Source organism: Branchiostoma belcheri, unplaced genomic scaffold, assembly GCF_001625305.1.
Source record: "Branchiostoma belcheri isolate BF01 breed outbred unplaced genomic scaffold, Haploidv18h27 scaffold19, whole genome shotgun sequence".
Lineage (NCBI taxonomy): Eukaryota > Metazoa > Chordata > Leptocardii > Amphioxiformes > Branchiostomatidae > Branchiostoma > Branchiostoma belcheri.
Window position 1 is genome coordinate 659,808 of NW_017803379.1, and position 12,152 is coordinate 671,959.

At 43.8% G+C, this 12,152-nt stretch overlaps 2 protein-coding genes across 2 annotated transcripts in view; both read right to left on the reverse strand.

Annotated features, from left to right (window-relative positions):
* Positions 1-91: 91 nt before the first annotated feature.
* On the reverse strand, positions 92-5,452 carry LOC109468063 (protein FAM181B-like). The gene is made up of 3 exons (XM_019766292.1): positions 4,103-5,452; positions 2,048-2,354; positions 92-1,514 (listed from the first exon to the last, which is right to left on the reverse strand). Exons 2-3 carry the CDS (start codon positions 2,302-2,304, stop codon positions 650-652), a joined length of 1,122 nt encoding a protein of 373 aa, XP_019621851.1. The 5' UTR covers positions 2,305-2,354; positions 4,103-5,452; the 3' UTR covers positions 92-649.
* A 1,464-nt stretch (positions 5,453-6,916) lies between these two features.
* Positions 6,917-12,152, reverse strand: part of LOC109468045 (sodium-dependent proline transporter-like) — a 12,701-nt gene continuing 7,465 nt past the window's right edge. Inside the window, exons 9-14 of the mRNA XM_019766266.1 lie at positions 9,877-9,989; positions 9,278-9,409; positions 8,911-9,010; positions 8,659-8,759; positions 8,178-8,345; positions 6,917-7,806 (exon numbers count right to left, since the gene is read on the reverse strand). Coding sequence (XP_019621825.1) covers positions 7,618-7,806; positions 8,178-8,345; positions 8,659-8,759; positions 8,911-9,010; positions 9,278-9,409; positions 9,877-9,989 — 803 coding nt within the window. The 3' untranslated portion in view covers positions 6,917-7,617. The remainder of the gene's footprint in view (positions 7,807-8,177; positions 8,346-8,658; positions 8,760-8,910; positions 9,011-9,277; positions 9,410-9,876; positions 9,990-12,152) is intronic.

A 12,152-nucleotide genomic window follows, 5' to 3' on the forward strand; every position in this document is an offset into this window, starting at 1 on the left:
AAACAACAAACGACAGTCTAGAATATAAGTCAAAGACTTTATTCTACAAAATCGATCAATTTATTATCTAGTACGTCATCAAGAACTAGATATTTGACACGATATCTGACACAATTTCATCCGACAGTGCTTCCTAATGAATGTAATTTTTCGGAACTGGACGGTTCTAAACTATGCATCACAGTGTACAAGTATTGGTTCTAGCAGCAAGGTAAAGGAAACTCCACTATCAACGTAATCATATCATTTCGAATCTAACCATTCTTCATGAACACTTGAACGAGTCTATTCTATTAACTGAACAAACTTAGACTTCCTCAAAAGCGCTTGAGGGCGTTAAAAAATTTCCAAATGTAAACACAAATCCATCAGTGTCACATACCTTTTCTTTTGTTCAATGTGTACAATGGCTGTACACTGGCATGACAGCATGCATATTCATTGTCCACTTGGGTAAATGGAACTGAAAATAGTTCGTAGATGTCTAGGATCTAAGTTAGAGCTACATATGTGTGCATTGCAAAGTAACATCGTCAAATAACAGAGGTACAAGAAACATCCTGTGCGCTTCGATTCTTAATCAAGTTATGCAGCAAAATGCATGGCGGCTGTAAAGTCATGAATGAACATTCTGTACTTTGTACTCATTCTAAAGATACGTGTAGCACAAGGAGTTGGGCCACTGTTGGCCAATGGCTGCCTGACCATGTCCGAACGCCTGTGGAAAGTCCGGCAAACCGTTGGGCATTTGATGAACTTGAGGCGCGTAGAGTGAACTTGACAGCCCAGCTGAACTTGACGCCTGGTAGCCGACCCGTGAATAGTCTTCCCGACTTGCAGTATAGTTCGATGAAGGCGTAGAGGGGTAGCTAGGGGTGCTCGGCATCCAACTTTGCGGGGCAGTTGTCAGAAGACCCTGGTTGCTCTGCGACTGAGCTGGGAAGTTCATATTGAAGTTGGTTCCGTAAGGTTGAGACGGCATGTGTAGCATGATGGGGGCGTGATCCCCAGACCCAGCCATTCCCATGGTGGAATTTCCTGGCATGGCCGGCATGGACGGGTCGGAAATATGTCCGGACTCGTCTTGCCAGTTCGTGATGAGATCGGCAATGTCCGGATTGAAGATGTCCAGAGAATCGGAAACTCCCGCCGCAGGATGGCGATACCCGTCCAACGGCCACGACCCGGCCACTGCGCATGTCTGGAGGGAACCGCGGTGTCCTGATTGGTTACCTGGCTCCGTGAAGAAAGATGGAGGAAGGTTCCTCTTCCGCAGAGGCACGCGCGTCCTTCCCCGGGTCGGAGCCGGGTTCACCGGTCTCTTCAGGGTGTTCGGGTCGAATAAAGCTGCTAGAGACTTACTCTGTACACCGATGTGTGAGTCCCGGCGAGACACGGGCTTGTTCGCTGTGGCGGCTTCCTTGTCGGAAGCGTTGTCGTCCTTGTCATCGTTTTCCCCATCACCGGGAGACAGTTTCTGTGTACACCGCTTGATCTGCTTCTGCAAGTACTTCCTAATAGTACAGACGGGAAAAAAGATTATAGATAAAGCACGAGAACTCTCAGGATTTGTAACAAACAACACTCTCATCACTATTATTTTATTATCATCGTCATAGAAACGCTGTTATAAACAACCCTCTTTGAAACAGAAATGTATCAAATTAATGTACTCCGCTGCAGGACAAATAATGTTTGCCAAGCCGTGCCCTAGATTTAGATAGAGTGCATATCATTGTGATATATGATGTACACCAACAAAGATATATACATCATGATCACTCTTATGATGCATCTAGACCAACTGTGTAACGTAACATACAAAAAACTTCATCTCAGCGTAGGTACAAGGCTTTATACAAGGTACAAGGTAGGTACAAGGCTTTTTCCCTGTTTACCCATGACCTGTACTTAGCTCGTTAGAGCACAAGCGTACAATAAAGGTCTTTCATTAAAAATATATATATATATATAAAAGACTTTAATTATCATCATATGACATTATAATGTCCTTGATATTTCGGAATCGTGGAGAAGTAGTCCTTACCTGTGGTTGACCTTCCGTCGTGACCTTGACGGCCTGTCCAGCGCCAGCTTGATGCTGTTACATGCTGTGTCCATAAACGACAGCAGAGAGTCGGTTTCCACCTCGCTCGAGCGTGGGGAGGGGCAGGCGGGGGAGTGGCTAGGGGAGGGGGACGGGTTACTCCCGGGGGTGGCCCCGGGGGAGAGCCGCTGGGAGGGGTGGGGAGGGGGGTGGAGTTCCATCAGCAAGGGGCTAGAGTCAGACATGTCCAGCCGCATCGGACAGCTTTTGTCGGTCCACGTGGCTGGCTTTAATCTGGTGGACAGGACTGTGTGAATGAAACACATGAAACGGATTATTCGCTGTAGAATGGACAGCGTCCCTCTAATCGTTTAACAATGTGGGTAGTATTGTAAAAGGGACAGACCTATGCAGGATGGGGGTTTCTATAGGGTGTGTTAAAGCGCTTTTACTGGGGAATGGGGTGATTCTGAATGACAAAAGAACTGCCATTCAGCAGGGCGTGAGATACGCAAATAAATGCTGCAGACGAACTTCCGAATTTTGGGTAGAAAACGAATAAGATTGTTTCTAACTCTCCAATACTTTTTGTTTGTATGTAATACAGAGGATATGTTTTCTGTGTTTCATGTAGTTTGAATGTAATATCAGAGAATCTCTATGACTACCCGTAGAAAAAGTTTCGTTTATAGCGTTCTAACAACTCATTATGATCACACAACACAAAAGCTGTCATGCAATTATACAATGTTTCTTTTCCCAATGGTTCTGAATATCTGCGAGCCGCTAGCCAAAGACAAATGAACAATGGAAATACACAACAAGCAGATTTAAGCCTCCATCTCTTAAAGAGAAAAAGACTACCATACTTGGTGACAAGTCGGTGTGTTTACAATTGTGTCATTGGAAATATGTAAGAATTCTGTTTGTCATTATACGGTATAGAAAACGTGTCTTGTCAGAAACCAATATTGAGTCACAAAACCACATCCTTTTCCACAAAGCGTGTATACCGTAACCATTTTCTGACGTAGTAAATTGTCAGCAAGGGGTGATTTAATATATGAAAACGACATACATTTCTCTCAAAACAAAATTTGTGCATCCCCGTACAGTCCATTCTCACGCCGTAACGCATAGAAATGTACCAGCATTTGTACGACAGTCTGTCCAGCTGTTTAAGATTGAAGATCACTGGTTAAATTCTTCACTTGCATCTCGTAAATTGTGGGCCAATACTGGGCAAATTCTGTCTCCTCACCACAAAAGCAACCATCCTACCACAAATGTTATTATACCTCCTGTGCGTAAGGAATACCGTTTTAATGCATCTCGGGGCAACGCGGTAAATTCGCTTATTGCACTCTGCTATTTTGGTGCAAATTGGGGTCAATCAGATCACGATCCCGTCTTTTTATCGCTTCCTAGCGGGGTCTCCTCGCAAACTGACCTTTCTCTTAAGGAAACAAGCGGCACATTCTTTACCTGGTGGCTTTTTAAAACACAAATTCTTGTGTTTGTAAACTGCTTACTTGGAAATGGCAAGTCGGAATGACGAAAACATGCTCCAATCTAATTTGGAAATTCAATTTTCCTATTTCGTATCTTATCATCTTCTCATTAGAGATAGCCTTATTGTATTAAAGTCATGTAACAGAGTAACTGCTGTTTTTCAGAAAATCTTACGCGACAAAATGAGGAAAGTGGTCCCGTATTCAAAATACTATTTCCTGTGGCACGTTCCGAGTTCTAATCAAAAGGCTGTGAGAAGTACTTTAGACAGCTTCTAAGGAAACAATGATCTGCTTTAGTCTAGATTTAGCCTGTGTAGCTTTTGGAGATGATGGGCTCAAAAATCGTCTTGAAATCATATTCACGTCCGATATTTCATTCAACATTGTCTCATTCGGGCCACGTGAAGCATAGTTCATAACACGAACACAGCACCAAAGTAGATAGTTGCAAGGGAAGTAATTAAAGACAGTGGGATTGTATACATATAAGATATACAATTCTGCTTTCTGTGTAAATGTTTCATATAACACATGTACTAACCTTGACAAGAGATCAGTCTGTAGAGACGACGATTTGTTGCCAACTACAAGAGTCAGCAAGCCACCATTTTTCTGCCACTGCACTCACGACTCAGTCCTGTTTCTGGAACGACCCGCGGATGTTGGCGGGAACAGAGACGTCAGCGGACGCGTGGAACCTCCGACGGTCCTGTAGGTGGTCTGGTTTGATAAAGACCCTCGCCTCACAACGATGTCGCTGTCGCTAAAGTTTGGAAGCGTTCCTGTAAGACGCACAGCTCCCACCTAACTCGAAAATCTGATGCTTGCAACACAAATACAGACGTTCGCTTGTTTCTGGCTAGTCGGTGGAGGAAATTCTACCAACAGTCGTCCGCAAACCGTACAGTGGTTTCTCTGTGATATGACAGGTCCGTGTCCACCGCGAGACAGATAACTACGTTCTATGTATCGATGACTGGGCCGTGATAAGCGGATTAAGGGATCCCCGTGCAGTCAAAGCTTGATCTCTGCCCGTGAATGGCCGCCCTGCTCCGCCGCACGGCACCGTACAAACAACTGGTACCCGCCGGTGCTTTGATGGATGGAGGGGGGAATAAATTTCTCTGAAGCCGCTCAATTCCGCTCGGCTGCTTCCGAAAGAACTCCGTAACCGACAGCAGCTGGTGTGGTCGACTTCTTGCCTCGATTATGAAAATCAGCTCCCCGTGTGACAAGTCGAGTGGCTCGGTAATAGGGCGGTCGGCTCACTCGAGATGCGGAGAGAAAAGAGATCCTTTCGCGCTGGTGAGATGTCCGGTGTGTACGCAAATCAGTGGCTGATGACCAATTCAAGCTAGTGATGTGTGCAGCGGTTCAATAGTTCTGCAGAAAGGTTTCCACCCCGCTAATCCTCCAAGGTCTCGACGAAGCGTCCTCACTCCCAAGTTCAGAAACTGAAATCTGGTTACCGGAAATGTCGTTTGCAACTGGCGCGGCACCATGCAAATAAAAAAAAAAAGTCAGGAAGTGTGCTGTCGGTAAAGCACGAACTCAGGTCGTCCAGCTTCCTGTCAAAGACGCTAGCTGTGCACGTCAGCTCAGTGCGACCGAAATGGCAAAGTTGACAGTGGCGCGCTCTGTGTAATTGTGTCACGAGCTTTCACACACTAACTGAAGCCCCCTTGTACTCCTGTGCCCTATTTGCGGCGGAGGAACGAGGCCCCACACGGAGAACAACTGTAAACGAGCAGTTCCGACCCTCCGAGTACCCTGGTCATTCACGGGACAGTTTTGTCCCAGAAGAAGCGCTTTTCATCCCGAACACAATGCCGTGTTTTCCGTGCGGATCTGAGAAGAAAAGGACATGCAAATACGTCATGGGAGGGAAACATAACGTGACCTGTTCTACGTCCCCCGTTTTGGGATTTCTACTCCAAAACCCACGGGAAAAGTATTTTCTAACGCTAAGAAATAAAACATGTTTCTTGATACAGCGTGCTCCCGCGCCAATTCTACCCGCAAAATCCTCGTTAGAACCACTTGTTGTGCGAGGCAGATGTGGACGCTAATTAAATTGCCATCAAACGTAGCATTAAAGAGACTTTGCTGACAGAATCACCCAGTCGTAACAAAACATCGCATTCACCTTCAAAAGCGACATTCTGCAGCGAGGAAAACGTCACGGTGCATTTTCCCGCCATATTGCCCCTATTGAGCCATACGCATAAACTCGCATCGACTGGAAAATGAACAATAGTGTTGCGATATGGGATAATTGTAAGAAAGCTTTCTGGTCCCAAAGTGGAAGCCCATTTTCCTATTGTTTCATCAGTGAGAGAGACCCATTGTTCCCGCTAGTCATTGTGTTCGGTGATCACAGAAAAACCGCTATGAATAAAACGGGGAGCTCTGAATGCCAGCTTGACATGGCTGGGGGCCTGTGACGTCAATACGGATATAAATAGCCGCTGGGGAAGGCTTTATTTAGCTGCGCAGGGTCGCGTCTCATGACTTCTGACTTTCTCCCCCACAAATTAAGGGGGAAGATTTAGGATCGCATGCCGGTCACGCAGAGTGCACGGATTCCTTCATTCATTTCTGCCGGATGTAATTGAAATACGCCCGCAGTAATGACGACATCAGTGACTTCCTTCACAGTGTTACGAACAGTGCCTTGTCTTCGGGGAATTGTAGATTAACGAGGATTTAACGACTTTTATAGTGAGGTATTCAGCAAAAACCTTAGCTTGCACTGAATCTGAATAATGGAGAGGAGAGAGGGAAGTAAGGGGCATGGGAAACTAGAAGCCGGGAGTTTCAAAACAAAGAGTTTGAACATTTCTTGTAAGAAGCTGCAGTGAATGGATCAGCTGCAGTAGAGAGCTTGATCCGTTAGATGGCTCTAGGTGATGCACAGTTTTAGACTACAGAGATATCAAACGCCATTTAAGATTGTAAAACTTTGTAAATAATTGCTTAATAGTTAAGTTGAAATTATCGTAATACTCTCTTCGCACCTGTGGCAAGGCCGGGCTGCTCACCGGTGCATAACTGACAATGGCAATATAGCTGATGAACAAAATATACAAAACAGGATTAATGAAGAGATCTTTATTTTACCTTAAATTGTCTAAAATACGTACAATTCATTTCGTTTGTACAAATCATGTACAGGCGAAAGCAGATATACATGCGAATACACACTAGTATTAATAGTACAATACTAAGATCCTTATCCCTCCATTTGTCCAAAGGAGATTTTGATAGTACGTGCATTTAACATTATTGTATAGCTATTTGAAATGCGTTTTGATATATATATTCATGCAAACCCGATATGACACTTCATGCTAATGATACCATGGATCCTACACGCAGATTAAGAATACAAAAGTAAATAGTATCTACAAAATGTAATAGCTCGTACATGGCAGATTACGTCCATCGTTATGTGCAACCGAATCGATTACGAGTATCAACTCACTTTTCCTTCTTTTTACATATATAGTGTAATGATATAAGTATAAAACGTAATTTCATAAACACCAGTAGCCACCTTGTAGACACCGAGTTGACACACGAGCGAGATACCGTGAACATTGCTTGATATTAAGTCATATAACACCAAGTCCTTGGTAAAAACATGCAGAAAGATGACACATGTCATTCTTTACTTTGTGCGTGCAGCTTAAAACATCTATCCCTTCTTTTTGATTATTTATCCCATTTATTTAGTACTGAAAAGTATTCGACTTCAAAAAAGCGCTAATCGGTAGTATGGAATAAGTGTTTGTTATTTGTATACTAGTACTACGTATTTTTCACCTTATGTGCCACCACAATTCTCTATATGGTGAATCAGTGGGATAGCACCCCTACTGTCTCATTAATTTACCGGAACGAGATTCAATACTTCTCTATATGGTGAATTAATGGGATAGCATCCCCATTATCCCATTAATTTTCGGGATTTACATTTTACTAAATAGATGGTATAAATAACTAAAGCTCTTATTTTGACAAGTTTTTCCCGTTTTTTTTTTCAACTTCAGAGGTTCATATATGTGACACTTTGATGAGGGCCGAGTCAGGGTCTTCGTCACCAACTTTGGCATCAGCGTGGAGAATCTTCACGTCCGGGTAGAGCTTCCCGTTATTGACGCTGTACGTCACATCCGGTTCGGGTTTGGGTGCTGAGCTGGACGGACCCCATCTAGCGGCGGGTCGACATGCTGCACGAATTCTCTGTAAAACGATATAAACGTATGGACTTAATATAAGCACCTGGGATGTACAATTACTATTGTACAATTGTATGAAAAAGAAAAGGAGTCTTACTTTGTCCATTTCATCTCCCAAAGCCGCACAGCGGAATATGCTCAAATTTAGCTTTTCGTGTTATCATCAAAATATAGCATTATGGTTAAATTTCATAACCCTGTGCATTTTTGTTAACTGTGGCTATAACAGATAAGATCACAACAACGGATCGCAGGCAGTAAGCAACGTAATGTTAGGTTTCTAGATGCTGGAACCACCCACAAAATCTCGCCTGGTGTTTCTCACAAGCGGCTCAAGAACCTACAAAAGGGTGTGCATGCATGTGCATTACGTACCTCGAGAATGGTCCCTTCTTGCCGCCATATTGTCAGGATGGCGACCAGTGGTATCATGAGGATGGAGGAGAAGGCCATGAGCAGACCCAGGTTCACCGCCCAGCCCGGGTACTCAATGCCGTTATACTGCACTGGACTGTAGGTCACCAGGCTGAAGATAAGGATAAACTGCAGAGAAAGAGGCACGAGTTTTAATGGTAGGGGCACAAAACATGAAAGTTTGCTACATATGTACACGTTGTATCACCACGAGGTTGTTGTAGTTTGTCAAAATTATAATGGCACCTTTTCATGTGAGAGTTGATGGTGCCCGGAGACAGAAAATGGTCACTGACTTCATCAAACTCTTTTACGATTTGACCATAATTTCTTAGAAGTTGAAAGTTAACTCATACACAACATGCAGAAAACGATCGCAAAGTAGCCTCTGGTCAAATGAGCTAGTATTAGGAATGTTGAAAGTTGTAGATGAAGAACTGACCAGCATCAGCGCCGGCGAGACGAACATCCAGCTGATTTTGAAGTAGATGTTTGGTTCGTGTCCGATCATGACCTTGATGTTGGCGCTGAAACGTTTGATTCCTGGAGAGAGGAGTATAGATAAACGTCGCTAATGTTAGAAAAGCTACGTAGCATTTCTTAGGAACAAATTGTCACTTAATGTGCAATATGCAAAATGAAGTAGAAAAGTCATTGTCTTAAGTACGTAAAACAATACATTGATAGAGTCTACCGTAGATCCAAGAAATTCCGATCGCCTGGAAGAAGGCCGTCACGAAGAGAGAGAACCCAGCCGCGTACCAGTCCATCAGGTTCAGCCAGTAGATACCAGCCTGGGAGCGAGACAGAAGGTCCAAACGTTAATCAATGTGCTGGATATCTAAGAATTGCTTTCTCTAAAAAAACAAATGACTCACTGGTCCTAAATTCATGTAGTTTTGAGGGCATTCGTGTGGAGATATGTACCAGTTATATATGATTCAATCGAATGAACTGAGTTGACCATAGAAGGCTGTATAACCTCCTTCGCCATGTCTATACAGAAGAATGTAACGTTATATGGTATAGCTGGTAGAACGACTTGCTTACGACAGTCTTACCTGAGTGCATTGAGTAAGCCCGAGCAGATACATGCTGACGCAAAAGCCGAGAAGCAGCCAAGTCTTGTACTTTGACAGCAGCTTCGGAAACTCGTCTACGAGGGCTGTGGTGATGGTCTCCACTGTCATGAACTACAGATGAAATATGTAAAAGTGTTTGTTGTGTCACCTGAGTGATGTGGCACCGATTGGGTTGACGTTCTCAACCCCCACGTACACACACACAAACTCCTGAAGTGTATCACGAAGCTGATTTGAACACACTACAAGGTATTTGTATTACAAAACTCATGACTTACGAAAGGCAGGTGCCAGTAGACATGTGCACGTAGCTAGATCCTCACTGAGGAAGATCTGAGACCGAAGCCGGATACGTTAGAAGACATCGCTACAGTCGGAGAACAAGAAAGTGGAAAAAGAGAAAGTATAAAGAGCAGCCAAGGAGTGCAAGTGACAGGAAGATAGAGTGTAACCTCAGGAAAAGAAGAATATACCTTGTATAAGAAAAACGTCATCCCCGCGGAGAAGGCAGCACCGAAGAATTGAGAACAAGAAACGACTGAAAAGTTGATATGTTGTAAGAGACAAGCAATATTTACCATACTGTCCAGACCCAGCGTCAGGATCATGAAGAACAGACAGATGGCCCAGAACGGGGAAGCCGGGAGCAGGGTCAGGGCTTCCGGGTAGACTATGAACACCAGTCCGGGTCCTGAAAACATCACATGTGGTTAGTAAAACGGTCTCATGACTCTCTTGTTCTGTAGGCAGTAGCAATGATACTGCTCTCAGTTTATGAAAATTTGCTTCGTTTCCGATTAACAAAGCAAAATCCAATTTCTATTTCTCAAGTAGGCAAATCATGAACGACTATATTACCCTTACTTATTAGTCTAAACAGAAAAACATTTATAACAGAGGAACATCATTATGTTTACCGAAGGAAAACATATTATATTTGCTCATTTCCTCCTCCTCCTCTTCCTCTTCTCCAAACACCTAAAAATCGTAGATATTTTCGTAATTAGAGCTTGGAGGAAAATGAAATTCAGCATGCTGGTAGGTTGGTACGTTAGACATTGAACCTTGGTCATTTTGGCCAACATAGATGTCAGAAAATGATTTTATTGGCAAAAAATGGGTGAAAAAAGTTGCATTTTAAGCCAAAAATCGAACAAAAAGAACGCGTTTGGAACATTCGAACAACCATGGAACAATGGAACAGCGTGTTCGATAACCGCGGTCAATGACCCTAGCGCTACGCACGGAACACCCGAGATTTCCAAATATGGGCATCCGCCCTTGTATGACACGAGAAGAGATCGGTGGATCAATGTCAGCGGTCAGTTTTCATTTTTCTTCGTAAAATACGGTCATATGAATACCAGTCTCGAGTAGAGAATATTGCATTGGGATTTGGGGTTCAATATCCACAATTAGGACTGCAGATTTCCACAGAACGCCGGCGACTTTGTGTAATTTTTTGCATGTCACCGCCGGCTCAAATACAAAAAAACACTCATAATTTACACTAGCTCCTGACTTGATAGAATCTCGTATGTATAGAGATTTAGGCTTGCTGCCGTTTTGAAAATAAAGTAAACAGAATTGTGTTCATCTGTAACTATTGTCGACTTTGTAATGTGGGTGCGGGGCCGGGGGAGGGGGGCGGTTTCTTTACGTTTATATAAACATGGATGTGACATTACATTTTGTCGTTTTGTCAGACAGTTTCAATCTTTTTCGGGATAACACAGTACAGTACACGGGATAAGCATCAAATCGGGATTCATCGGGATATCCCGGGATTTTTCGGGAACCATGTTGACTAAGATTTTTACAGACAGACGGTGCAGCGCATGTTTGTTTCCAAATTATGCATGATGATAACAGTAGCACAAACGAATAGTGTTTTTAATCAAATGTTTTTTTTTAATATCGAAAATTTTAGTGGCTTAATAATGTTTAGAACGATAACAAAATAATACAACCGTCTTGGTACGAGAATTTCTGTCTGACCTTGCGACGTGGACGGCCCTAAGTACTGCTTTTGATGTCACCCGACCCGCGCTATCTAAGATATAAAATCTAACACATCCACGTGCCATGTCGCCAGAAGTTCATTTTTCTCCTAGATAGGGGAGGTCGACGCACGGAGCTGCGGAAGGGAGATTAAACATTATACAAAAGAGGGGGGGGGGGGGCGAAGCATAATTAAAAAGTTCTTTACGCCTCTTGGCTGTGTTTGCGATCAGCGACGAACAAGAATTGGTACATTTCTGTGACTGGGCCACGTTGCCACAGAAACGGCACGCAGCATAGCTATCACCGCGCGGCGCCCAATCACAGCACACAGACGGGGACCCGCCCACTGGCTGGGCGGCAAGATTTCAAACTCAAAGGCTCGATGCTCCGCCCCAGAGACTCCGGCCGCCCTGGCGATTGTAGCGATTTTCCGCCTCAGTCCTGCAAGCGGCATTGTATTTTTCATTCCAAAACAACGTTTTCACAAGTGACATCGAGAACGAGAATGCTTTTTCCACCGGAAGATTTTTTGCCAGCCGCGTGGAAGTACTTGCTTTCAGGGTAATACGTACGTCAATGGACGTGGTCGGATCGTTGATTGTTGATGCAAGGGTTTATTTATTTTATGTGTACGTGTTTGCATGGGAGGGGTGAGACGCTTGCCGCGGGATTTTGATGTGCAAACGTTCCTAATTTTCGTAATACAGAGACTACTTGACGCAGTCTGCTTATGAGAAGATGAGTAGACCTCAACAAGCCAGTTTAGTACAAGATGTCACAATGAAATACAACTACTACTACAGCCGGTACGCCCCATTTTATTTGAAGGTTTATAAACTTGCCGAAACTC

Coding starts and splice junctions, on each gene's coding strand:
- LOC109468063 (XM_019766292.1), bottom strand. CDS start 2,304: ATGCGGCTGGACATGTCTGACTCTAGCCCCTTGCTGATGGAACTCCAC. Junction 1,515..2,047: donor CGACGGAAGGTCAACCACAG/GTAAGGACTACT, acceptor CTGTACTATTAG/GAAGTACTTGCAGAAGCAGA.